The following is a 27,454-nucleotide window of genomic DNA, read 5'->3' as shown; positions in this document are numbered from 1 at the left end:
ACTCTCTTACCTTTCCCTTGAAGGTCACTGCGCTGGATGGGAGACCTCTGGGGCCAGGCCTAGTTTCCCGAGCTACTACCCCTCTTCACATGACTATCCTTCGACACAAGGAGATGATACGGTTTCATCTCATCCCCTCTCCCGAGTTCCCCCTCATTCTTGGATACCCCTGGCTCTGTGATCACAATCCGGACATTGACTGGGCTGTGGGGTCCATCAGTCAGTGGGGCCCCACGTGCCATGCCAGATGCCTATTCTCGAGTTCCCCTGACCCTTCTCCCGAGGTTCTAGAGTCCATTGATCTGTCCCGAGTCCCCAAGTGTTACCATGACCTTAAGATGGTGTTCAGCAAACAGAAGGCCACTACGTTACCACCCCACAGGCTCTACGACTGCACCGTTGATCTGCTTCCAGGCACCTGCCCTCCCAGGGGCCGGATCTTTTCTCTGTCTCCGCCAGAACGGCTTGCTATGGATTCCTATATCCAGGATGCCCTAGCAGCGGGCTTGATTCGTTCGTCCACCTCACCTGCAGGGGCAGGTTTTTTTTTTGGGCCCAAGAAGGATGGGGGACTACGTCCCTGTATCGACTACCGAGGGCTCAATAGCATCACAGTACGTAACCGGTACCCTCTACCCCTCATGGCCACAGCCTTTGAGTTACTGCAAGGAGCATCCCTCTTCACCAAGCTGGATCTGCGGAATGCATACCATCTTGTGCGGATCAGGCAAGGCGATGAGTGGAAGACAGCTTTTAACACTCCCACCGGTCACTACGAATACCGGGTGATGCCCTTTGGCCTGACCAACGCCCCGGCTGTTTTCCAAGCCCTTATTAACGATGTGCTCCGGGATATGCTCAACCTCTTTGTGTTCGTCTATCTGGATGACATCCTCATCTTTTTGGCCTCCGCCCAAGAACATACGGAGCATGTCAGAAGAGTCCTCAAACGTCTTCTCGATAACCACTTGTACGTCAAGCCCGAAAAGTGTTAGTTCCATGCCTCTCGAGTACAGTTCTTGGGATTCATAGTGGAACCTGGCCGTGTCCAGATGGACCAAAAGAAGGTTGAGGCGGTAGCAGATTGGCCCACCCCCACATCACTCAAAGAAGTCCAACGCTTCCTCGGGTTCACGAACTTCTACCGGAAGTTCATCAGAAACTTCAGCTCTATAGCAGCTCCTCTCTCTGCCCTCACCAAGGGTGGCATCGCTGAGTTTCGGTGGGGGGAGGAAGCTGAGGCAGCCTTCGTGAACCTAAAGCAGCGGATCATCTCTGCTCCCATTCTGACGCTTCCCGATATGGACAAGCCCTTCGTGGTGGAGGTAGATGCATCTGAAGTGGGGGTTGGAGCAGTACTGTCCCAGAGAGGTGACGACAAAAAACTCCACCCTTGTGCCTTTCTCTTGCACCGGCTCACACCCACAGAGAGGAACTATCACGTAGGAGACCGTGAGCTCCTGGCAGTCAAATTGGCACTAGAGGAGTGGAGACATTGGCTCGAGGGGGCAGCACATCCTTTTCAAGTACTCACGGACCATAAGAATCTAGAGTATATTCAACAAACCAAACGGTTGAACTCTAGACAAGCACGTTGGTCCCTCTTTTTTAACCGGTTCCAGTTTGTCCTGACCTTTCGGCCCGGTTCTAAAAATCTCAAGCCTGACGCCCTGTCCCGAGTATATGCTCCCACCACTCGAGAGGACACTGACATACCCATAATCCCCAACACCAAGATCGTGGCACCCGTTTCATGGGTTATTGAGAGAACAGTGCGACAAGCCCTAGCCAGGGAACCGGATCCGGGAGGGGGGCCTCCCAATCGTCTGTTCATCCCTAAGGCTGTACGTGCTCAGGTTCTCTTCTGGGGACACTCTTCCCGCCTCACTTGCCACCCTGGCATCGATCGCACCCTAGAGTTCCTCCGAAGACGGTTCTGGTGGCCCACGATCAAAGAGGATGTCAGCACCTTCGTCAAGGCATGCCACATATGCAACCAGAATAAGACCTCCAGTCTCTGCCCTCAGGGGTTACTCCATCCACTGTCCATTCCCCATCGGCCCTGGTCCCACATCTCACTGGACTTCATCACTGGTCTTCCCTCATCCCAAGGCAACACAGTGATTCTAGTCATCATTGACAGGTTCTCCAAGGCAGCCAGATTTATCCCTTTGCCCAAATTACCCTCTGCTAAAGAGACTGCTGACCTGAATATAATCCAAGTTTTTAGGGTTTTCGGTATCCCCCAGGATATAGTTTCGGACAGAGGCCCCCAATTCACTTCTAGATTCTGGAAAGCATTCTGCCAGCTCCTTGGAACCAAAGCCAGTCTGTCGTCTGAGTACCACCCTGAGTCTAACGGGCAGACGGAGCGGATGAACCAGGAACTGGAGACTACTCTCAGGTGCATGGCCTCGAGCAACCCTTCCACCTGGTCTTCATTCATTGTTTGGGCAGAATATGCCCACAACACCCTACGCTGTTCTGCCACTGGGATGTCTCCCCATGAATGCCAGTTTGGCTATGCTCCCCTGTTGTTTCCTGACCAAGAGGTGGAAGTCGGTGTTCCCTCAGCCACATCATTCATCAGACGCTGTCGACTCACATGGAGAGAGGTCCGTCACAATCTTTTACGCGCCTCTGTCTTACCAACGGCATGCCAACAGATGCTGCCGACCCGGTCCCACCCTTCGCCCTGGTCAGAGGGTATGGCTCGCCACAAAGAACTTGCCCCTACGAGTGGAGTCCCGCAAACTTGCCCCAGAAATACATCGGACCCTTTAGAGTAGCCAGGAGAGTAAACCCTGTTACTTACCGGCTATACTTGCCCAGTTCACTTAAAATTAACCCCACGTTCCATGTATCCTTGCTAAAACCTGTTGTGTCTTCTCCCTTTGTCCCGGCAGGCAGACCCCCTCCTCCACCTCGCATCATCCAGGGCCAACCAGCTTATACCGTCCGCCGGATACTGGATACCTGCCGAGTGCAACGATCCGTGCAGTATCTGGTGGACTGGGAGGGTTATGGTCCTGAGGAGCGCTCCTGGGTTCCTGCCAAGGATATATTGGACCCGGACCTTATTCGACAGTTCAAGGCCCGTGGTCTCGATAGACCCGGTGGGAACGTCAGGAGTCGTTCCTAGAGGGGGAGATTCTGTCACCATTCTGCCTGTCATGTATTGTTTTGGCCACTAGGAGTCCCCATTGTGTTCTGGTTTTGATCCCCGTTTAATTTGAGTAGTTGTTTTCACCTGTGCCTTGTTTTCCCGTGTAGTACTTAAACCTTACTTTTTCCTCAGTTCCTTGCACTAAGTTTGTATGTTAGTACTCAACCTTGTGTGTTCTACCCGTGTGGACTATTGCTTGCTTGCTTCCCGAGACTGGATTTCTATTGTGACCTCCATTTTTTGGTATGTGTTTGTTCCCCTGCGAACCCTGCCTTTTTTGAGTTTATTCTATTTTTGATCACGAGGTTTTTGATTTTGGACTCTGTGGATTTACCTCTCCACCTATTGGATTATTTACTTTTGTGAAGACACTGCGTTTGCCTTTGGTTTTTTTTGTTCATTAAACTGGAATACTTAACCTGCTGTGTCTGCCTATATCTTCTAGGTTCCATCTGATACCACGTGGCTTGACTGGTGTAGTGACTATCCCTTACACCAGAGACCGGAGTTCGAGCCCGGGTCCTGACAAAGAGTCCACGCAGAACTAGAACACAGATCACATGTGCTGTCCCAAAAGTAGACATGTTCACCAGAAAAGCAGGAACAGGTATAGATAAAACTCAATTTTGCACACTGCCTTTTGCACTTTAAAGTAATACTTTTCATATTTCTTGCATTTATACACAGTAAAATCGCCAGTGTTAAAAAAAATCAAATTAACACTCCGAGTGTATATATAATCCACACTCTCAAAGTGTGGATTATATAAACACTGTGAGAGTTAATTTGACCCTTTTTAACACTGGCGATTTTGCTGTGTATGAATGTATGCAACGCATATATACTGTATATACATTATGTATTATATATACTGTATATGTGAAAAATATTACATTTACTTAGAAATTGGTATATGTAAATTTGGACACTAACAAAGTACCAAATTAATAACAAGATTATTGATTTATTTGACCTATACTGTCATTTACAGTTACAGTTTTCTCTGAAAAATACATTGTTTTTGTGTTATGCAATTTTAACTTAAAGAACTCTGACTGGTCATATATAGTTAAATTGTTAATAAGTGGTGCTAACAACCCCAAGTTCATAGGTTTGAATTGCTGGGATTGACCACTGTATAAAATGCCTGCATAGTACATTTAGGTAAAAGCTGCTGCCAAATGCATACATTTCTTTTTCACCAATAATAATTATTATAGAAATAAATTGTGAGCTAATCTATATTTTGCTCTTCGTGACCACTTTGTTGTTACTTTGGCAAGTTCTTTTTATTATGTTGTTCAGTAACATTTGTTAGAACATGCCGATAGGAGTTAATTGAGAAATGCCATTTAAAACAGTGAAGTGAAGTCTTACCTCACAAATGACTGACTATACATAAGCCAAACACAGTTACAACATGACTTAATAACATTTCAAAAACTGTTTCACAGTTCACAAATTACTAACATTTTTTTACTAACAGATTACTGTAGCGAGGAAGGCGGGACGAGAGCCTTGGGGGCAGGAAGGCGGGGCCGGTGGCGTGAGTGATAATGAGTATCAGCTGTACGCGCACCGGTCCCGCATGCCTCACGGGGAGCTAGGGAGCATAAGAGGACGAGTGACGGGACTGCCGAGGAGAGAGGACCGGGCCCGGAAATGTTAAGTTTTATTTATGTTTGTGTGGCCGGCAGTAGACCGTGAGGTGGCTGCCGGCCTTTTACTTCCGTGTTTTTGTTTGTTTATTTTTGATTAAAGTTTATTGTTTAAATGTTCGCCGGTTCCCGCCTCCTTCCTTCCCTACATTGAACTTTGTTACAATTACATAAGAAAAAAAGAAAAGCAATCACAAACATAACCATCACAGTTTGGTTTTCCCCACATACATTTTGAGTGGTTAAAGGGTTTTGAAGAGTAGATAATAGTTAGCACGTAACCCTGGGTTGTTCTCACAACACCTACAAAATCATAAACAAATTATGTTTTGTATTTCAGTAATGTGAAAATGGTTAAAATGTATATGAACATATTTCAGTCAAAGATTTGCCTGTTGAAATATGACCAAAACTTTTTTTTGACAGATTTCGTGAAATTTACCCTAATACAAGAACATAGCCAGGATAAAAAAAGATAAATGAAGCCTTGACCTGTAAGGCTTCATCTATCATGTAAGTTACACAATGTACAGTAAATAGCACACGACACATACTGTACATGACTGCATATTAGTCTCGCTGATTGGATATTAATAATGACCTCATACATATGTCATCACAAGTTTCTTATTTCTCTTGTGAGATTCACTTTTTGAGAAGACAGATAGCATAAATGTTGCACTTTCATTAGGGTTGAAAGTGGATGGTATGATGACATACTCCCCTGGTTCAAGCTTGAAGAAACTCATCACTTCTCTTGCATTGATAAAGCTCTCAGAATCTGCCACAGGTCCTCTGCGACTGAAGAACTTGGCTGGGAATTTCCCTACCTCATCTTTCACCTAAATGAGAATAAAATAGAAACCTGTATTCAAGCAACTGTTGTATTAATATTGTGTAGCTAATTTATTCACAGAGCAAAAAAAGTTCGTTTTAAACACAAGATTGTGTTCATAATTTATATTTTACTTGCCCCTGGTGGTATCTGTAAAAATAAAATAAAAATAATAATTAGCATATCATTGTGTATTATTTTGTATCATATTCTGTGACCTTCACAGATCCATTACACTTTATTTTCATACTGACCGGAAAAACACAGAAGCCGATGGAGTGGTTAGACACAAGACTTCTGTTTTTCTTTTCATGGATCTGCATGAGACACACCAGTATGTTTTCAGGGCACTGCCCACCAGCACAGTCCTCATCAAGCTCTTCCATCCTAACCCTAAACTGTGGGTTTGTCCAGAAGGTGTCTATAACACATCCAATGAATAAAAATACAAAATAAATCACTCTGAGGAGTGCATTGTTAGTTGACTTTGTCAACTTTTAAGGTAAACTATGGCGTATAGATGGCTTCAAAGCTATCAGACATTTCCTAAAAGCTTTTAATTTCACATTTTTAAGTAAATGCAATGGTTCACTTAGACTTTTGATTAAAAGAAAATATTAACCATTAGGTTTCTAAACAATGTATTCATTCTCACCGCAACAAGACCTAAACACATTTGATACTGGATACCTTGATGATTCATGCATCCACCAGCTGTTGTTCCAGCCTCCCAGCTGCCATTATAGCAAGTGGACGTCCAGTGACATTTCGAGGTGCCACCCAAAAAATCAGGTTGTAGGCAACAAATATCCATGTCTTCGAAGCTTTTGGTAAAATCCTCCATTGACATCCTACAGTAAAATATGTGTCAGTGCAACACATGATTTATGCTTCACATGGAAAGAAGTCATATCTGAAACAGTAGTCAATCCTCACCAGAACTCCCCGTCATTGGCCAATGAACGGCACTCGGTTCTCTCCTTTTCACTCACTTGGTTCCACAACGAGGATCTGGACGTTGCAAGTAATGTAAATAGAAAAAAATGATTGAAAATAGAAGAACACTTCTGAATATTCTACATTGTAGTCATATACTGTGTTCAGTTCTGCTCCTGCAGGAGAGCGTCCTGCAGAATTTAGCGCCAATCTTAAACAATGTGAATCCTTAGCTTGTAAGAGATTATAAAATGAAATGCATTTTTTTCTGTTTTGGCTTTTTCTTCATGTCATAATTTAGTAGTACACTTGCATACACATGCATTTTTTCTTTTTGATTATGTTTTTCAAGGACATATATGTATGCCTTGAAAAACATAATCAAAAAGAAAAAATGCATGGGAACTTTTAAAGATTAGTATGATTTAAAGATTAGAGAGTTTTAAAGATAAGTATGGTTGTTGATTACAGCTAATTCAGTTAACTAAAAATGTGTGTAAGAAATGAATAAGAAAAGAACATTTTAACTAGTCATGTTATATACCTGTCAAGTCTATATGACAGGGGCTCTTACCTGTCACTCCAAGCACCGGTCCACTCACCGAGTCCCCATGGGTTTAACACTCTCACCAGCTTTACTGGTTGTCCTTTGCCTCTTACCTGTAATATATATTGTGGCCTAACACTTTTAGTTTAAAATAATTACAGCAGCCTTACTAGCCTAGTGTAAGTCTTTGAGGGGCCACAAAATAAATTAGATTTTTGAGTAAGACGGCACCTCAAAAGTAAAGAGATTGAGTGTTGGTCAGTGTAATCATCAATGTGCTTTTTCAAGGAATTTTCCTGGATCAGTGAGGGAAGAATGTTTATTCATAGCAAATTTTGTTATTTTTCGAAATCATCTAAATCACGAAGCTAAAACGATAATTCCCATATTATGAACCCTGTGGCATTTAAATGATTATTTAAATAATAATTAATTATAAAAAGTATTGCCATACAACAATAAATCTTAATGATAGAAATTACGATAGAAGTTATATTATCAAAAACGTATTATATATTCAAAAAGGCAGTAAAAAAATTTATGATTCGGAGCCTTGAGAAAATGGCAATGTTTCTAGAAGATCTGAAGGCAGCTTCCTTAACTGGCCTAGAAGAACCTGTTTTGTTCCCCAGTTATGACATATAATCTGATGCTAATCTGATCTGAAATTTGTTGAAATTTGTGCAGACTTACCTTGAAAACCCCTGTCACTGTATATGCATGACCCTCAACTATGCCATTAGGTAATACTGTGTTCGCAGACGTTTTCTGATTTTGAACGAAAACAGATTATTAGTGATGCAACCAGACAAAAACATGGATTAATGTTAGACTGTGCAATCTACATTGTAAGCGGCAAAAGTTATTTATTTACTGTATATTATTATTTGTATTATTTAATGCAAAATCTAATCTGCATAACAGTGTTTCAGTTTAATATGATCTGTGACTGTAATGAAAGGTTCAGGTTGAAATTACTGCATGTTTACCCCCTGAGGAGTGCCACACCCCATCAGTGCTTTTGCTTTGGCTGCCCGATCCATCAGTTCCCACAAGTTAGAACCAGCCATTTTCAGGTCAAAATGCAAATGCACCCCACCAGTAAAGTCCATGAGGGCCTCTGACACTAAACCAGCATGTGTGTCAGCATAGGAGCCACACACCCTATCAAAGTCATAATTCCTGTCAAGTACATGCTAGAGGAAAAGATGTCAAACCAGACATGCTATCAATGGTCTCAAATTCCTGAAAGATTCTGCAACAATTGTTATCACAGTCATCATGTAAAAAGGTTGAATATGTTCAGAGTAGCAATTCTTTATAGAACTTGGTGCTTAAATAATACTAAAATACGTGAATTTTACAAGAACATGGGCTACTGATACTTACTTGGCATAAGCTTTCTCCAGCAAAGCAGGCCAAAACTCATTTGATGTTTTTGAATGAACAAAAATGAGCTTGCCGTCAATTGTTGGCAGTTTATCATCAATAACTACATCAATCCATTTCCCAAACTGCCAGAACTGTAGAAATCATTTAAGCAGAACCGTAATTAATTCTTATATACAATTACAATGGGTTAAATGTTTTTGAATAATTATTTAAATCTCATACGAAACATCTTCCATTCCTCATTCAAAATCTACCTTCATAACACAGTTTACACCTGCCACTAAACCAGTATTGCTTTATTGTGTTCACTTTTACAGGCATTACAAAAATAAGATATTGCACATTTTTGTTCTCTGGACAATATTTATAAAATTACTCCGTTTACAAAACTACACAATTCACTTGGATATTTGGTTTAGTTCCCCGGGCTTGTTGTGACAACTACTCTCAGTTTCCCATACACTTAGGAGACAATAATGACCAAAGAACTCACTCTGAAGTGAAATATCCCTGAATAGTTCTTAGTGAATGACTGGCCAGCTGGCATGACCTGTTTCAAGATATCCTTCTGGAAGGTTAAAGCTCCAACTGAAGCAAGAAACCAGCAGTTTCCTAAGCAGAACAAAAGTTTAAAAAGATTAGATTAATTAATTGAACACTGACACAACACAATTTTCTTATTATATAAACTAATTAATAAACTATATTTGTTTAAAATATATTTGTCTTAAAATCTTCAAACAGTGGATGGTTTCATATTTTTCATATTGCTAAGGGACTATGTAGATAAATAAACTTACCTAAATAGGATCCTTGGGCATAGTCAAACCTCGAAACCCCCTTTACAATTAGCTGAGGGTCTGTCACTATTTGCTTAAGAAGAATAAATAACATATATTTTGATCATTTGAAGATTTTAGAACTGCAATGTAATTGAAAGACAATGTTCAGTAGACATTAATCATCCTGTGTATAGTTTTTTCAAAGTGAAGTTATGAAAGTGGAAAAAAAGTGCCACTTTTTCACAGTTGTCTTGGCTTGCTCACAGGGGTCTGAAAGACAAACCCAGTAAATTTCCAATTTACTTGTCCATTGCTCAACTATGAACCTTAAAGCATCTTTACACAAACATATTAAGGGTACTGTTTGCCTGCTCAGAATTGTGTAAGGATACACACAGTTCTGAATGCTGCATGCGTGTATACAACATGCAACATCAAAACATCCTTGACATTTTTTGTCCTAGTAGAGCATGTATTTCACAATTTAGTTTCATTTATAAAATAATCATTTCACATCATGCATTTCATATAGTCGTACTTTATTCTCATAACATTATTTATGAATCTACTGTACAGCTGCCACCACTCAGCAGCATTTAAAACAGAGTATGGTTTTCTTTAAAGCTGCTTTTTAAACAAACTGTTTTGTGAAAAGCACTATACAATTAAACATGACTTGACTTGAATTATGTCTACTGATAAGACACCACAACCCCTATTAAAAATGTTGGGAAATGTGACAAGCAAACCTGTTCAGACAAGCTTCATGAAAACATCTGTTCCTCAAAAGCAAGATTCTTTGCAAACTAAAATGTATTTTCTTTAAAATGCACTTGCCACAGAACATTAATTAACATTTGTACCAAGATGAGAATTCAGTACAGGTAACTTACAGATGGTCTCAACCACTTGATTTTGTCCTGATTCAATTCAAGCTTCCTCCACGGATCAATGGAGCTGCTTTCGGGAGGGAACTTCTCATCAACATATTTCTTCTTATTGACCTGGCAATTCTGGTGCAACTCCTGATAGTCCTGATCCAGGAATTTCACAGGAAAGGTGAGAGAACCCACATTACCTTTAGTGGTGCGGTCATTACGGGGTTTTTTGGTCACTCGAGTTGGAGGCATTTTTCTTCACTGAACAAAATCTCTTTCCTAAAGACAAATCATATACACAAAGATCACTGCCTTGTTATTACAAAAAATTGAAATACAAAAATCATGAAATATGTTTAAACAAGATCAATTGTTCAAGTGTTAAGATGTTTATTTTTACAACCCACTGGACGGCAGACTTGTTTGACTTGTTGGGGAGTGTAATGTCCCTTTGTTTTGATATTTTGACAGCTGCTCTGCAAATTACATAGAGACCAATTAAAATATTATAAGATATTACAATAATTTACCTTTAAGGATACAACGCAAACACTGGGAGTCCACCTACATGAGCCGTCTTGATATACTAAACAGCTTTCTTCTCCTACCTTAGGCTTTAGAATTCCATGTTCAGCAGATTTGTTGCTTTCAGGGAGGGTGCAGTGTGTGTGTGAAGTGTTTTGTTTATCACAAACGTCACTGCAAAGACATGCTATTGCATAAAGCGACTTTCAAATACCTCCCACCTCTAAAATTGCATAACACTTGTCAGAATCCTGCCACATATCGTTTTGACTATGAACGTACATTTTAATATGGAAATGTTCCAGTGTTGAAAGTTACAAACTGACGGAACTGGGAAATCAAAGTCAGAGATCAACTGAGGGTGAGGTATCAGTTAGAAAAAGGCCAAACGCTGTCCATAATGATCTTCATCATATACTTATTACAGCAAAGCACTTTAAGAATATTTGTGACCCTAGAATTAGATACTGCTTGAAGGATAATTATGAACAGTTTGTCAAAATCTGGCACCCCTTTTTCTGTTATCTTGATGGAAATTCTATGGACTAATGCATCTCTTGTCAATGTAATGCCTTAATGCTTCTCATTGTATTCTACAATTAAAATAATACAGGTCGGGTAGGGGAGGGTTGGTGACTCATGTGATTTGCTAAATAATGTTTTTATTTTCCTTTTATTTTCTCTTATTTGTTTGTATGTTTATGGTAAAAGAGACAATTATGTAAGATTGTAACTCTTCTTAATTTGTGTCTTCAATAAAAACTTATTTGACAAAAACAAAAAGAATATTTGTGACCCTGTCTGTAAAATTCAGAGTAAAGTTTCATTTCAACCATTAATATTACTATCACTATTTCAATCTTTGAGATTACCTTACTCAGTCAATAAAGATATCAAGGTTATATTTACACATAATGTTCTTTATATTGTGTAGAAAACAGTAAACAACAAAGAATGACTTTAGTTGGGTTTTATGGACTCACATATGACAAAAATTGATGTTTATGCTGTAAATGATAGACTAACATAGATCTTTTTTAGATTTTTGATAGAATGATACTGAATTTTTCAAATATTTTATTGGCACTATGTTTCATTATTTTGCACAAAACAATACCAGTTGACCACTCTGACATGGCCTTATTGACTCAATTTTAAAGACCAAGGCTATATTTTTACAGAATGTCCTTTTTAGGATGATGTTAGGTAGAAAACACAGTCACATTTAAGCCAAAGTTTCTCTTGACAATTGCCAAGAGTCTATTTGTGCAACTCGAAAGATGAAGCAGCTCCAACAGTGGACAGTGATAATGAAACTGGTCATTTATGTCAGTTTTGTAAGGCATTTTATTAAATAGCATTGACAGAAATGTTTTAAGACGCAACATTTTGGCATTGTTTAAATTTACTTGTTATAAATCTGCATGTGCATGTATAGACACATCAGCTTAAATCACTTACAGTACATTTGTTTTTCTGACAAGGCCTGAGAGTAACCTCCCTCAACCACATAACAATCACTTTAAAACTGGCTTAGGCAGCTTCCATTTATGTAAGGTGAATAAGATTGTGAAAAAAATATGGTGATAAGAAAAACATAAAAGAAAAATAGGATGGCTAAAACCTGACACACATAACAAACCACCCTTTGATATATTTTCTATATCAAATATAAAATCACGGCTTTAGATGGCTTTGCGTCGCAGATGAAGGAGATGAATGTCAGGACTGCTAAACTCTGAGTCTTGTTTTTCTAGTGGGACCTCTTCTGACTGGAAGTCTTGCAGAAGTAGCTGTTACACACAATCATGGAACAGGAAAACAAGAACAGCACATTTTACCTTAATAAACACTTACATTGGCTCATTAAAATGTATGGATCAAGTTCACTGACAGGTCTGTTACTGTTTTGAATCTCTTACCTCAAAGAATCTCTTTTCCATCTCAGGATTGACACCAACAGTGCGTTGCTCATAGCAACAGATGATGCATGTCTCAGGCCCAGCGAGGAGTTTCAGAGTCTCCGCTAGAGGCACTACAGACTGAAACAAAGTTAATTCTAGTATCTACCGTAAAGCTAACTATTAGGGTATGGGTAACATTACAAGGCATTTTATGTTAATAAATAACTATTTTAGGCTAAATTTATTGTTCTGCTATATACCTGCTCATAGTAGATACAGTCAGCCATCAGAATGTAATGAGGATGAGGTAGGAAGTCTTCCACATTTTCTCCCCTTTAAAAGGAAGGCATTACAAATAAATAAAAGTAAACAAAAAAATATAAATATTTATAAAAACAGCTTTCCTGTAGCTCAGTGGTAAGAGCATGGCGCTAACAAGCCAAGGTCGTGGGTTCAATCCCAGGGGATTGCACATACTTAGAAACAACTGTATAGGATAATGCAATGCAAGTCGCTTGGGATAAAAGCGTCTGCCAAATGCATAAATGTAAATAAAACAGCTACAAGTATGTGACTCGTGTTTTAGTTATGTTTGCTGAGATGGTTTAGCCAAGCCCAGGGACGTATCAACCATCATAGGAAGAACAACCCACCACCAATCAGCTTTTAACTGCTTTAACGGTTTGTTTCAGCAAACCAGTTTGGGCAAACATACCATAATGTAATTAAAATTTAACAATATTCATGACTCAAATATTTAATGTAAATAATATTTATGACTCAAGCTACTCCTGCCACAACTTAAGTGACTGCTGAGACAAAGAAGATGTTTTATTTCCTTTTAGAAATTAATACGATTTATGATGTCCAAACGTTCTCATTGTTTCTGCACTACTGAGCAGCCAGAATATGTATCAGGAAAAGCTCAAAGGATGCATAAATTAACAAATAAATGAAAAATATAATTTATGACTATATATATTTATATATATATATATATATATATATACACACTCACCTAAAGGATTATTAGGAACACCATACTAATACGGTGTTTGACCCCCTTTCGCCTTCAGAACTGCCTTAATTCTACGTGGCATTGATTCAACAAGGTGCTGAAAGCATTCTTTAGAAATGTTGGCCCATATTGATAGGATAGCATCTTGCAGTTGATGGAGATTTGTGGGATGCACATCCAGGGCACGAAGCTCCCGTTCCACCACATCCCAAAGATGTTCTATCGGGTTGAGATCTGGTGACTGTGGGGGCCATTCTAGTACAGTGAACTCATTGTCATGTTCAAGAAACCAATTTGAAATGATTCGAGCTTTGTGACATGGTGCATTATCCTGCTGGAAGTAGCCATTAGAGGATGGGTACATGGTGGTCATAAAGGGATGGACATGGTCAGAAACAATGCTCAGGTAGGCCGTGGCATTTAAACGATGCCCAATTGGCACTAAGGGGCCTAAAGTGTGCCAAGAAAACATCCCCCACACCATTACACCACCACCACCAGCCTGCACAGTGGTAACAAGGCATGATGGATCCATGTTCTCATTCTGTTTACGCCAAATTCTGACTCTACCATTTGAATGTCTCAACAGAAATCGAGACTCATCAGACCAGGCAACATTTTTCCAGTCTTCAACTGTCCAATTTTGGTGAGCTCGTGCAAATTGTAGCCTCTTTTTCCTATTTGTAGTGGAGATGAGTGGTACCCGGTGGGGTCTTCTGCTGTTGTAGCCCATCTGCCTCAAGGTTGTGCGTGTTGTGGCTTCACAAATGCTTTGCTGCATACCTCGGTTGTAACGAGTGGTTATTTCAGTCAAAGTTGCTCTTCTATCAGCTTGAATCAGTCGGCCCATTCTCCTCTGACCTCTAGCATCAACAAGGCATTTTCGCCCACAGGACTGCCGCATACTGGATGTTTTTCCCTTTTCACACCATTCTTTGTAAACCCTAGAAATGGTTGTGCGTGAAAATCCCAGTAACTGAGCAGATTGTGAAATACTCAGACCGGCCCGTCTGGCACCAACAACCATGCCACGCTCAAAATTGCTTAAATCACCTTTCTTTCCCATTCTGACATTCAGTTTGGAGTTCAGGAGATTGTCTTGACCAGGACCACACCCCTAAATGCATTGAAGCAACTGCCATGTGATTGGTTGATTAGATAATTGCATTAATGAGAAATTGAACAGGTGTTCCTAATAATCCTTTAGGTGAGTGTATACAGTGTATGCACTGCTTACATGAAGTCAATGTTTAATCAAACTACTGAATAGAGTTAATTTGCACCTTGTACGGGATGAGTCCTTGATCTTCCTAATGTTCAGTGTAGAAGATGCTGCAGGTCTTTCCAGGTCTGTTACTGTGACATAAGCCCTACAGCAGAGGCGGATTAACCATATGGGCAATTGGGCAAGTGCCCAGGGGCACCAAGACTTTAGGGGCACCAAATAAACCCGCAATACAAAATATATATTTTTTATAAATGTACATAAGCACTTGTTTTTTAAGACTTAAGTCACGCATCTGCGCTAAATGGCGTGGCACCATGTGCGGGAATACCCCCACTTTCAGATAAAAATGGTTCTGTCCTCCGACTTTTTCGACACACCTCCGCCAAAATTCCCCCCATGTTATCTGGTTAGTTACATATAGATTTGAGTGAATTAACATTCAGCCAATCACAAGTGACTGCTATGAGGCGAGTCGTCTTTCTGTAGCCTACACTTTAATCTTCAAACAGATGGAAGCGGGAACGATGCAAGCGCATTGTTGTAGCGGAGACAAAAATGCGGGGATTAGCACTGATTAATAAAGGTATATATACATGGCATGCGTCAGAAATAAGATGTTATAGTGCCGATAATGTATGCTAATAATAGTACGTGGAAGTAAGGCCACTATTGAAGATCCAAACCTGGGTTTTAAAGTGAAAGTGAAGAACGGTCGGTGTCATCACTATAGCAATCAATTCATATGTGTCCTGTTTAGTGGAGTACACTTTTATCTTAGTACTTATGTGATCGTTTAGTAAGAAGAATATACACATACTGTGCTTAAATAGAGCGTTTGAATAGCTGTATAGCAGTTAAAATAGTAACAATAACGTTTCATGTTATTTTGTATGAATAACCTTGCTATACATTGTAATCTGGTGAATGCCACTTTGGTGAATTAAAGTCCCAATGTCCTGAAAATCTGTACATTGTTCCATTGTCCCCCTAATGTGAATACATACATGCAAACTATAGTGTGTGTGTGTGTGTCCCTGTACCCCCATTTTGTGGCACGCACAACATTTACACCTGTTAAAAAAATGTTAGTGATTTTTTTAAACTACATCAAAACCTGAAATGTAACATTACAACAGAAAGCAGGTGCCCCTTAACTACAGTAGGCCTAATTGTTAAAAATACTTAATGGAAAAGAGTTGTTTTTTGTGTTCTATTCTACAAAAGTGTCATGTTAATGTATAATTCTTGTAAAATAGTATATTGTAAATTGCTGAGTTTCATTCTTATAAAATCTTTTAATATATAAATCTTTTAATGAGTGGATTCTTGCGTGTGGGTTGATGGGGGGGCACCTCTGGGGCTGTTGCCCAGGGGCACCATGAGGTCTTAATACGCCTCTGCCTACAGGTGCATATTAATCAGGTTAAATTCCAGTCAGAATGTTCGAGCATGACATGAACACAAAAATTGAGCTTTACGCTTGATTTACACATTCAGACACAATAGAATTCGCTTTGCACTAACGTTACATTTATTACACTCACCCTAGAGTGGCAGCCACGAGACCCACGAGTCCTGTTCCTGCGCCCAGTTCAATAATGTTTTTGGCAGACCATGTACTAGCATCAGACTCAACATTGTAAAACTGTTGCGTTTCCAAATATTTTGATAAAACAATAGCAGCGTCCCATACTACACAGCCCACGTCTCCTTTACTGCACTGATACATTCTTAAAACAGACCCATTGTTTTTCTCTATCTCTCTAAAAAAATAATCCTCCGACTCGTCTTCTGCCGCCATGTCTAATTCGTGTTCTTCTCTTGTGTTTATGGCGGTTGGCAAAACCAGCTTAAAGTGCACTTTTGCCACCTATTGGGTTGGCGTGTGAAGTACACAAGGAGAAAAAAACTAAATCTTGTTAGCAAGCCTGTGTCTATCAAAAATGTGTGTAATACAAGATACAATCTTGACTGTTTCTGTGATTCAATGTTTCTTTTTCAGCAAGCTGAACTCTTAAAATGCTTTATTGCACTGTAAGCCCATTTTATATCGGGTTCCATATTATGTATGGGGTTCCATATGTGTCAAAAATGTGTTGATTGGGTTGTACAATACAATTGTCTATGTCTACTGTTATTACCTGTGTTTTATATGTTTTTGGTATGTATGTATGGAACCCCATAGGGTAGGGCCTACTGTAAGTTATTCTTCCTGTAACATTTGTTACTGAATGCTGGTTGAAAGTCTCTGTACATCCTGAAAGTCTAAATACATTTATTATTGTTTCGTGCATGGGTTATCTCTTCACAAAATGTTACCTTGACATGCTGCATGTGTGCACAGGATCTAGCACACAAATTTTGTCTAATTGTGTCTTATTTCAACTTGCTTTCTTTTGCTTTGCTTAGTGTTTAATAAGTAAATCTATAAATAAACAAAAAATAAAGTCTTCGCCACTTGTCTTCCCTGTCATAGCACATTGTCGAACAATAATATTAGAATGTAACATTACATAAATTTTTTATATTATAAAATATCTCTTTCCCTAAATCATCATATTTTACTGTAATAGCTCATTTAAACACTGAAATCAAGTGCAGTGAAGAGGTTTCACAAATAAATTCTACACACAGCCAACTGTCATCATTTCCACTATAGATTGTGACGCTAGACACGCCTTAAGAAACGTTTCTGTTGAACGTAATTCAAACCAGAAGGGAATCTAAGAACAATTGAGAGAATGATCTCACAACATGGTCTTTGCTTTGTTGTCTTGGCGTTGTTGTCTCACTAGAATGACATAAGAACATTCCAAGGAGTGTCATTTACAGTATATGTGTGTTTTTGTATAAGAGTTTGAATGAACTGACAGCCGATTAACTCCGCAGCTACTGATAAATACTTTCAAAGAAAGAATTTCAGTGTTTAACGTAGAAGGTGTGCAGTCTTACATTGGCACCATAGCGTTTTAGAGACTTAGAAAGTGAAAACACTTTATTTTCAGGGTCTTTGATGATCTTGGTCTCAGAATAATCATGTGCTGCATGTTTTATAGAATAAACAAGTGTGACCACATCTTTTTTTCAGGAAAGCTGCATTTTTTGCTTTTCTAGGAATGTAAGCTGCTTCCTGGAGGTTATAATACTGACAAAGCATTATGCTTTTAAAGAGCAAGGTGGTGGTTCTTTGAGCAGTTTCAGCTGAAGTAATGGTATTTGTTTTGAACATTCAGCTGGAATGATGAGTAAGAGAATATCATATGTTTAATGAGTCATCATAATATTGACATAGTGGATGTTGACGTAATGGTAATTGTAGTTATGAATTATGAGTTCTGCAGAATGTTTATGATATGAGTCTATGAGTTATTTCATATTCAGTCTGTAAGTAATCAGATCATACAGTAAATAATTTATAAAAAATAGATAATTCAATGGGACCAGGAAAATAATCAACCATGCCACATGAAAATGTATCTATCTAGGTGAAAGTAAAAAAAGAACTGGTCTGGCACTGTTTTCTACGAATGCGTGTACCACAATATAGCCTGAGGAAGCCACACCAATTGTCTTTTTAGTTTTTGATTTACTATTCAATGTCAATGGGTGTGTGCAGAAGCAATGAAAATGGGGGTGGGGTTTTTAAAACACTGAAGATGCCTTAAAAGAAGTGTAGAGCAGTACATAAAGAGTATTAAACAAGACACAGTGATAATATATTCTATTGAGGAACTTTCTTTGGTTTTTATTTGTTGGATCCGTGAAGGTAAAGTGTGCTATAAATATATATTTTACTGGAAATGTTAAAATGCTTTATAAGGAGGACATAATTATGAAAATGTGTGTCTTTAGTAAATAAAATAGACATATATTAAATATTATGCCATATTTATCTTGTAGCTACTTTAAAACAATGTGTATTGGAAAAAGCATGAGAGGCATTTTTGTTTGGATTACTATAATTTTTTTACTATCTATTTTGTTGCAAATACTAATGAAGCCTCTAGGTCTTATTACTGTTATCGTCGTTACTAAACCTGTAAATTCCTATTATTACCAATCAAATGCTACTTTCAAGTTTACTAAAGATTAAAATGATTGCTTGCAAAACATTTCCTAATTTCTGTACCACTCGAGTTGTTGCATGTTATCACATGTTTGTTCAGTGTGTATGTGTGCAAGTGTACGTGTGTGAGTATGTGTTCTCAAATTTGTTTCTCAATGTTTTACACATAAAAATCTGTTTCTTTTAAAAGAAAAATTAATGTATGCTGACTACAAGGATGGGGTCAACTTATAGGGCACCTTGTATAGTATATATGTGTGTGTGTGTGTGTGCGTGCGTGTGTGCGTGCATGCGCGGGGCATGTGTGCGTATGTAAGTGAGTTTGTATAATAACTTAAAATTTAATTTGTAGTATTTTACATCAGTGTGTGCATTTTTTCATCATGCAGACTGACAAATAATAAGACCACTAATAAGATAACTTTATGATTAACCAACCACCAATAAGAACAAGGCCTAAACTGCTATAACTGTTTTAATTGTAATGATACTCACTATAGCCACAAAGGTACGGATTATCTTTGGGTGACATAGAAATGTAAAACTATGTGCATTTATGTCTTTAAAAAGGGTCCTCCGTAAAAAATGCCTCCCCCTGATGTGAACAAAACACATGAAGATGCCGTGGGTTCTTTAAAAAACCCATTAAAGTTCCTGGATCAAGACTACCAGACCTTGCACCAAAGCCTCCTCTCCAAAAAAATGCAGTTCAGCGATGAGTCTTTCCCTGCAAATAGAAGCTCTATTGGAACAGGATTGCTGTCCGATAAGGTTATGGCCCAAGTCAAATGGAAAAGACCATCAGTATGTAAAGACTGTCTAGATTTCTACTTTCATCCATAGGGATTAAGTATTCTGCCATTAAGTGTTTCTCTAAGATTTAAAAAAAATTGGACTGAAAGGCACAAAACATGAAGTTTGCTGTTCAACATAATTAAAAAAAGTAAATAAAAAGATGGCTTTGAACAAAAGCATGACAATATGGAAAAAACTGACTGAAGTGTTTCACTTATACTGTAGCATGCACTAGATTCTCTCTCTGTGCATTTTTTATGCCCGTCATTTCAACTGATTCTATGTTTCTCCATTTTAAGGAAATTGTGTTGTACAGACCATGTCTTGTTGTAGATGGAGTGTCCAGATTTGACTATGCCCAAGGATCTAAATTAGGTAGGCCTACATTATTGTCTGGCTAATATGACACTATAGTTGCTATTTTTACACTACAACAGTTGCAATTTTGCTGAATCCTCCAGTTCAGAAACAATAATAATAATACATGTGACCTAAAAACAGTCAAATATTGTGCAGAAGCATAATCAAGTTCTTTTATGTCTTAAGGAGACTGCTGGTTTTTAGCCTCAATCGGGGCTGTTAGTTCTCAGATGGATATTATGGACCAAGTCATTCCAGCTGAACAGTCATTCAGCAAGGGTTATGCCGGAATATTTCATTTTATGGTGAATACCACTTTCATTATTTTCTTTATTTTCCTTTGTCATAATTTCACTCCTTGACATGCACTTTGAATTTCTGTGTGTCATTTGTTGATCAGTTCTGGCGGTTCGGGAAGTGGATTGATGTTGTCATCGATGACCAACTTCCAACAATTAATAACAGACTTATTTTTGTGAGTTCCAAAATTGCTACTGAGTTTTGGCCTGCCTTACTGGAGAAAGCTTATGCAAAGTAGGTGCCATAACATCCTTTATATACATTTTTATACATTAAAAACTATAATTTCTTTTATTTTACAGATTTTCCACATGTTTTTTTACATTTGATTCAATTTACAAAACGGGTGTAAAATAACATGGAAAACATGTAATTTTACGTGACAAATATGGTATTTTACAGTCTTTTACCGGTACCCCAGCTGCGGGAAAATTGGTTGTTTTACAGTGTAGAGTTTGTAGGTTGTATTGAAAGCTAATGAAAGTGTTAAATTTAATCTGAAAGTGACTGGAAGGACAAGTGTAGTACAGAATGTCTGACATTCTGGCAATAATATACTGTAAAATGAATTGCCTTTACAGAGTGTGCGGATCTTTTGCTGACTTACATGGTGGATTTGTATCTGAGGCTCTCATTGACTTCACTGGAGGGGTGCACATGCACTTTGACATAAAAGAAGCACCTGCTAATTTGTGGAATATGATGGAAAGTGCATTCAAGTCAAAAACTCTCATGGGGTGTAGCACACCTCGAGGGGTAAGCAGACTTCTTCCTGGGTGTCACATTTGATTGAAGGTAGACATAGTAAATGAAAGTACTGACATGCAGATCATTTTCCTTATGTTTAAAGGTACTGCATCCCCTCCCTCCAAAAAATATCACATTTTTATGTAATCTGCTTTTTCATATTTATTTTAATAATATTAGGCAACATTTCAAAACACAGTGTTACCTAATGGCATAGTTGAGGGTCATGCCTACACAGTGACAGGTGTTTGTCAGGTAAGATGTAAACCTAAACTTTTTTACAGTGAAAAACATTTTTACTCTGTGTATCTCTACATTCGAGTGTGATTCATTGGCCAAAAAATTACAGATCAATTTGACTCCATTATTATCATTATTATTATTATTATTTTTAAATGTATGTCAAAATCAACATAGTAATAATATCGCAGTGATTTATTTTGATGATAATCATGTAGAAATCTTGATATCATAAGAGGACTATTTTGTAATTTTGTGCTTTATGCTAGCTGAATACATTTTTGTTCACATACAGTAGGCCTACCGATTTTTTCTTATTTGAGTGTGTGAATGTGCTTCATTTTTCCAATTTTGTACAAACAAGCCCTACATGACTGCACTCTAAATGATACTAAAAGTATGGTTGTGTTCAACAGGTAACAACTAAAGAACCAGTTAGACTGGTGAGGATGTTCAACCCATGGGGAAAGGGTGAATGGACAGGGGACTGGAGTGACAGGTAAGATCTTTTCATGCATTTGGCAGCATCTTCACAAGAAGAAATATACACATAAAGTTGCTGTAAAAAGTCTTCATTACCCATTTATTATCCTAATTTTAAGATCTCCACATCTTCCACTCTAACAGTGTTTCCAAGCAAGCCGGGACATGTTTTGAATCTTACCTGACAGGCCTGGAACACCTTTACATAAACTACGTAAAAATTTAGAAAGGAAACATGAGGATCTTAGTAGTTTGGAATGAATAATTACCAAAATTCACAGCTTTTCGACTCTTTCCTATGCATTGATGACTCTACATGATTCATACATGTACTGGAATGCCACAGGCAATACAACATTAAAATAATATTTATAGTATGGCTCCATACAGAGGACAACATTTGCATTACATGTGCATAATTCAATTGACATTCACATATCTGGCTTTTAGATTTGCTGTTATAAAAGAATTGGTGGTGTTGTCTTCTGACCTGGAGTGTTATCCCAATTGACATGCCTGAAACACCTTCACAGAATGTAAAATATACATTTTTGGATAATCGTTTTCAGATCACCCTTGTGGAAGACAGTGAGTGCAAATGACAACAAAAACTGCCTGTCTGTGGCTGATAATGGGGAATTCTGGTAAGCATGAACAGTTTTCAAATTAACTTAACTTAAAAAGAAGTTGAGAAAGACAAATATTTATTGCAGGATGTCAATGGAAGATTACACCAAAAGCTTTAAAACCATGGATATCTGCTGTCTCTCTCCTGATTTTCTGAATGGCTCTTCTAAATGTTCTTGGAGCTCCCAATACCATATCGGCCAATGGACCACTGAGACCGCTGGTGGCATAAGTACTTATATTCCTGATCAAAATAGCAAACAGTTTTTTTATGTTAAGGTTGACATTTGCATAGAATTGCCAAGATATAAATGACTGAAATTGCATGTGCTTAAAGGGGCCATCTGGAAAAATCCTCAGTTTCGAGTAAGGATTGAGAAGCCCGGTGAGGACTGTGCTGGTGGGGAGTGCCCTGAAAACATACTGGTGTCTCTCATGCAGAACCATGAGAACAGACGCAGAAAACAGCTTCCCCACCTGTTTATAGGATTCTTTGTTTATGAGGTCAGTATGATAGATGAGCAGAGCATATTTGTGAGCAGTATAAGTTGTAGTATGCAGTGTGAAGTATGTTGTGCTTGCTGTACATACCTATTTTTAATATTATTGTGTTTACTTTCACAGATACCACCAGAGGCAAGTAAAAATTAATTCACAACTAAATGACTCCAAATAGGATTTGTAAACTAACGGTACTGTTTAGCGTGTTGTCAAAATGTTTATATGCTCTCCTAATTGCAAGTCGCTTTGGATAAAAGCGTCTGCCAAAAGAATAAATGTAAATGCTAGTTCATAGAAGCTCTAGTAATAAAGTTTCTTATTCTCATTTAGATAAAAGACGAAGGTGGGAAGTATTCAATTTCATTCTTCAGTCGTAGAAAGCCTGTGGCAAGGACTGACTTTGCAAATTTGAGAGAGGTGATGAAGTTCTTCAATCTGGAACCCGGAGAGTACCTGATTGTACCGAGCACATTAAGTCCGGCTGAAATGGCGTCCTTTGTCCTATCTGTTTTCACAAAGCATCAATGTAAAAAATGTTGATAGTTTTCATAGAAAAGAGAGCAAGAAGATGTTTTGGGGTAATCGTTGGTAAAAACGATATGAAAGATGAAAACTGTCAAAGTACAGTCCCAGAAATCTCTGTGTGATGCATTTGATATGTAAATACGTAAAATGTTAGTTCTTATGTAATTTGTGTGTTTTCATTTTGTGAGTTACACTCTGAAAAATAAAGGTGCCACAAAAGGCTCTTCACTGCGATCCCATAAAAGAACCATTTTGGCTTCCCCAAAGAACCATACAGCCAAAGGTTCTTAAAAGATTCTTAAAAACATTCACCCATTTTGTTCCTTTTCTGGAGGAACCAGCTTCCATTGAGATTTTATGCTAGAAGGGCTGTTTCTTATTTCTGTATGTGTTACAGAAAGTTTTTCTTACTGCAGTCTTCACACAGTAACAATTCACTGTAAACTATTTGTTTATTAGCAGCTGGTGCACCAGAAATGAATCGTAAAATATTTCTTTCCTGTAAAATTATGGGATTCCTTTTGTGCCAATAAGAATGAACGCAAACTTTTAAAAAACGAACAAAAATATACAATGAGAAAGAAAAAAAAACCTTTGATAATGAAAACAATAAACTCAGTTGCAAGAATGTGACATGATTTCTTAACAATTTTCTAAGTTTCGTTTTTGCAAATAATAGTTTTGAATTCGCTGCTAGATTTTTCATTTGCGCTTTCTGAGTTTTCGTTTACGCTTCTCAATTTTTCGTTCGCCTTTCTGGCACAAATCTCACGTGTGGGCGGGATTTATGGCCACTTTACTCTCATTGGTTAGTGAGATTTGGATTGACAGCTCCCTGACCAGGAAGTCGAAACTGAAGACAGTGCAGCGGATTAGAGAGCAATCTGCTTGCGGTTTTCTGTATAGTATTGTTTTAGTGTTTGTACTTAAATTACTTTCTTATTTTGTTAGTATATTAGCAGGGTTGCCAACTTTCACGCACTTAAAAGTAGGACACGCTTCCAGGCTCTATCACGCCGTAACAACAAGCCAACGTCGACTAAAGACAGGATAGATAACGTTAGCCATATTCACATGCAACTTTACGTGTGTTTAGAGGCCGTCAAGACAGCAGTCTATAATTTATAATTACAATGATATCAGGAAAACGAGATGCCTAGTGAGTTTTGAGGAGATATACAATAAAGTGTTATGCTTCCAGTTCATATTTCTAATTTATACATTATAATCGTGGTGGCATTTTATGTATTGTTTCTATCTTTAAATGTTTGTTTATAGTTTAAGAAGTCTCTCTTCTGCTTTTCTCTAACCTGTTTTATGTAGGTGTGTAAATACATAATGAAATTGATGTTTGCAAGAGGCAGACTAAATGAATAAAACATTCATAAGGCCTCTAATTATGTCACCTTATGAATTTGTTTTGTTGTAGCGTTTAAAAAACATAAATGTCATTTGAATGTATTGGTAGTGTTTTATGAGGTGTACTTTCTGTGAATGTAAAGAAAGGGGTATAATACTGTACATTCACCATGAGTTTAAAAAGAAAGATACAGTACTTGACTTATAAGTGGACTTAATTCTTTAAAAGGAGACTGTATGCAAGAGCGACATCGTCATCCTCCTCCTCAGCTGGACACAAGTCACCCTCAGGTACATTTATGTAACCGAGATAATAAAATCGCTAAAAGTTTTAATCTCTGTACAGTAACTATGCAGCAATGTTTTCATTTAGCACGTTTTTCTCACAACCCAATAATCTGTAACATGTCTTTATTGGATGTTATAATGCAAGTTGTTCGTTCCTTTTTAAGAAAATAATCTTACAGTCCATAAAATAATACCTGACAGAAAGTATAAAGCACACAATGAACGAGCTAAGTAAAGACAGAATTGCTACTGTACAGGAATACAACTTTTAGCGATTTTCTTTATTATCTGAATTACATTCATTTACCTGAGGATGAGGAGGACGCTTGGATCCACACCGCGCATGATTTACCAACTTCAAATACCAATTACTAATATACTAACTAAATAAGAAAGTAGTTTTAAGTACAAACAATAAAGATAACAGCATGCAGATCGTTCNAAGCAACTGCCATGTGATTGGTTGATTAGATAATTGCATTAATGAGAAATTGAACAGGTGTTCCTAATAATCCTTTAGGTGAGTGTATATATATCTCTCTCCTGTAGGATGAAAGTTAGTACAAACCATTTCAGTACCTTGGCAGTAATTGAGCCTGTACGGATGAGTCCTTGATTCTTCCTAATGTTCAGTCGTAGAAGATGCTGCAGGTCTTCCAGGTCTGTTACTGTGACATAAGCCCTACAGGTGCATATTAATCAGGTTAAATTCCAGTCAGAATGTTCGAGCATGACATGAACACAAAAATTGAGCTTTACGCTTGATTTACACATTCAGACACAATAGAATTCGCTTTGCACTAACGTTACATTTATTACACTCACCCTAGAGTGGCAGCCACGAGACCCACGAGTCCTGTTCCTGCGCCCAGTTCAATAATGTTTTTGGCAGACCATGTACTAGCATCAGACTCAACATTGTAAAACTGTTGCGTTTCCAAATATTTTGATAAAACAATAGCAGCGTCCCATACTACACAGCCCACGTCTCCTTTACTGCACTGATACATTCTTAAAACAGACCCATTGTTTTTCTCTATCTCTCTAAAAAAATAATCCTCCGACTCGTCTTCTGCCGCCATGTCTAATTCGTGTTCTTCTCTTGTGTTTATGGCGGTTGGCAAAACCAGCTTAAAGTGCACTTTTGCCACCTATTGGGTTGGCGTGTGAAGTACACAAGGAGAAAAAAACTAAATCTTGTTAGCAAGCCTGTGTCTATCAAAAATGTGTGTAATACAAGATACAATCTTGACTGTTTCTGTGATTCAATGTTTCTTTTTCAGCAAGCTGAACTCTTAAAATGCTTTATTGCACTGTAAGCCCATTTTATATCGGGTTCCATATTATGTATGGGGTTCCATATGTGTCAAAAATGTGTTGATTGGGTTGTACAATACAATTGTCTATGTCTACTGTTATTACCTGTGTTTTATATGTTTTTGGTATGTATGTATGGAACCCCATAGGGTAGGGCCTACTGTAAGTTATTCTTCCTGTAACATTTGTTACTGAATGCTGGTTGAAAGTCTCTGTACATCCTGAAAGTCTAAATACATTTATTATTGTTTCGTGCATGGGTTATCTCTTCACAAAATGTTACCTTGACATGCTGCATGTGTGCACAGGATCTAGCACACAAATTTTGTCTAATTGTGTCTTATTTCAACTTGCTTTCTTTTGCTTTGCTTAGTGTTTAATAAGTAAATCTATAAATAAACAAAAAATAAAGTCTTCGCCACTTGTCTTCCCTGTCATAGCACATTGTCGAACAATAATATTAGAATGTAACATTACATAAATTTTTTATATTATAAAATATCTCTTTCCCTAAATCATCATATTTTACTGTAATAGCTCATTTAAACACTGAAATCAAGTGCAGTGAAGAGGTTTCACAAATAAATTCTACACACAGCCAACTGTCATCATTTCCACTATAGATTGTGACGCTAGACACGCCTTAAGAAACGTTTCTGTTGAACGTAATTCAAACCAGAAGGGAATCTAAGAACAATTGAGAGAATGATCTCACAACATGGTCTTTGCTTTGTTGTCTTGGCGTTGTTGTCTCACTAGAATGACATAAGAACATTCCAAGGAGTGTCATTTACAGTATATGTGTGTTTTTGTATAAGAGTTTGAATGAACTGACAGCCGATTAACTCCGCAGCTACTGATAAATACTTTCAAAGAAAGAATTTCAGTGTTTAACGTAGAAGGTGTGCAGTCTTACATTGGCACCATAGCGTTTTAGAGACTTAGAAAGTGAAAACACTTTATTTTCAGGGTCTTTG

General features: G+C 38.1%; 3 protein-coding genes across 14 annotated transcripts; 1 reads left to right on the top strand and 2 right to left on the bottom strand.

Moving 5' to 3' along the window:
- Positions 1–4,128: 4,128 nt before the first annotated feature.
- Positions 4,129–10,894, bottom strand: LOC130550421 (calpain-1 catalytic subunit-like). 9 transcript variants are annotated; one of them, XM_057327888.1, is made up of 14 exons: positions 10,803–10,894; positions 10,598–10,670; positions 10,210–10,473; positions 9,335–9,407; positions 9,028–9,146; positions 8,532–8,665; positions 8,132–8,306; positions 7,836–7,910; positions 7,170–7,255; positions 6,596–6,670; positions 6,350–6,510; positions 5,914–6,080; positions 5,798–5,809; positions 4,129–5,666 (listed from the first exon to the last, which is right to left on the bottom strand). In XM_057327888.1, the coding sequence occupies exons 3-14, from the start codon at positions 10,444–10,446 to the stop codon at positions 5,427–5,429; spliced, it is 1,554 nt and encodes a 517-aa protein (XP_057183871.1). In that variant the 5' UTR covers positions 10,447–10,473; positions 10,598–10,670; positions 10,803–10,894; the 3' UTR covers positions 4,129–5,426. The 9 variants fall into 9 exon arrangements, with proteins under 9 accessions (XP_057183871.1, XP_057183870.1, XP_057183874.1 ...); XM_057327887.1 differs by having other exon boundaries at positions 10,602–10,670; XM_057327891.1 differs by having other exon boundaries at positions 10,763–10,876.
- Positions 10,895–11,012: 118 nt separating this feature from the next.
- Positions 11,013–26,843, bottom strand: vcpkmt (valosin containing protein lysine (K) methyltransferase). 2 transcript variants are annotated; one of them, XR_008962414.1, is made up of 5 exons: positions 25,986–26,843; positions 25,729–25,842; positions 12,884–12,956; positions 12,642–12,754; positions 12,502–12,512 (listed from the first exon to the last, which is right to left on the bottom strand). XR_008962414.1 is itself a non-coding variant. In XM_057327899.1 (4 exons), the coding sequence occupies exons 1-4, from the start codon at positions 16,668–16,670 to the stop codon at positions 12,405–12,407; spliced, it is 558 nt and encodes a 185-aa protein (XP_057183882.1). In that variant the 5' UTR covers positions 16,671–17,249; the 3' UTR covers positions 11,013–12,404. The 2 variants fall into 2 exon arrangements, 1 of the variants encoding a protein (XP_057183882.1); XM_057327899.1 differs by lacking the exons at positions 25,729–25,842; positions 25,986–26,843 and adding an exon at positions 16,414–17,249 and having other exon boundaries at positions 11,013–12,512; positions 12,642–12,761.
- Positions 18,507–23,747, top strand: LOC130550422 (calpain-1 catalytic subunit-like). 3 transcript variants are annotated; one of them, XM_057327898.1, is made up of 13 exons: positions 18,507–18,635; positions 19,506–19,739; positions 20,030–20,105; positions 20,277–20,395; positions 20,491–20,624; positions 20,972–21,146; positions 21,318–21,392; positions 21,794–21,876; positions 22,430–22,504; positions 22,574–22,719; positions 22,825–22,991; positions 23,112–23,179; positions 23,319–23,417. In XM_057327898.1, exons 2-12 carry the CDS (start codon positions 19,521–19,523, stop codon positions 23,136–23,138), a joined length of 1,296 nt encoding a protein of 431 aa, XP_057183881.1. In that variant the 5' UTR covers positions 18,507–18,635; positions 19,506–19,520; the 3' UTR covers positions 23,139–23,179; positions 23,319–23,417. The 3 variants fall into 3 exon arrangements, with proteins under 3 accessions (XP_057183881.1, XP_057183879.1, XP_057183880.1); XM_057327896.1 differs by having other exon boundaries at positions 18,508–18,635; positions 23,112–23,123; positions 23,319–23,747; XM_057327897.1 differs by lacking the exon at positions 21,318–21,392 and having other exon boundaries at positions 18,508–18,635; positions 23,112–23,123; positions 23,319–23,747.
- Positions 26,844–27,454: the final 611 nt, after the last annotated feature.

Source organism: Triplophysa rosa, unplaced genomic scaffold (assembly GCF_024868665.1).
Source record: "Triplophysa rosa unplaced genomic scaffold, Trosa_1v2 scaffold313_ERROPOS81286, whole genome shotgun sequence".
In the NCBI taxonomy this organism is placed as follows: domain Eukaryota; kingdom Metazoa; phylum Chordata; class Actinopteri; order Cypriniformes; family Nemacheilidae; genus Triplophysa; species Triplophysa rosa.
This window is presented reverse-complemented; position numbering and strand designations above follow the sequence as displayed.

Coding starts and splice junctions, on each gene's coding strand:
- LOC130550422 (XM_057327896.1), top strand. CDS start 19,521: ATGCCTCCCCCTGATGTGAACAAAACACATGAAGATGCCGTGGGTTCT. Junction 19,740..20,029: donor TCAAATGGAAAAGACCATCA/GTATGTAAAGAC, acceptor CTCCATTTTAAG/GAAATTGTGTTGTACAGACC. Junction 22,505..22,573: donor GCTGATAATGGGGAATTCTG/GTAAGCATGAAC, acceptor TATTTATTGCAG/GATGTCAATGGAAGATTACA.
- vcpkmt (XM_057327899.1), bottom strand. CDS start 16,670: ATGGCGGCAGAAGACGAGTCGGAGGATTATTTTTTTAGAGAGATAGAG. Junction 12,762..12,883: donor ACTGTATCTACTATGAGCAG/GTATATAGCAGA, acceptor ACTTTGTTTCAG/TCTGTAGTGCCTCTAGCGGA. Junction 12,513..12,641: donor TGGAAAAGAGATTCTTTGAG/GTAAGAGATTCA, acceptor TGTGTGTAACAG/CTACTTCTGCAAGACTTCCA.
- LOC130550421 (XM_057327888.1), bottom strand. CDS start 10,446: ATGCCTCCAACTCGAGTGACCAAAAAACCCCGTAATGACCGCACCACT. Junction 6,671..7,169: donor ACCGGTGCTTGGAGTGACAG/GTAAGAGCCCCT, acceptor TGCAACGTCCAG/ATCCTCGTTGTGGAACCAAG. Junction 6,511..6,595: donor GCCAATGACGGGGAGTTCTG/GTGAGGATTGAC, acceptor ATTTTACTGTAG/GATGTCAATGGAGGATTTTA.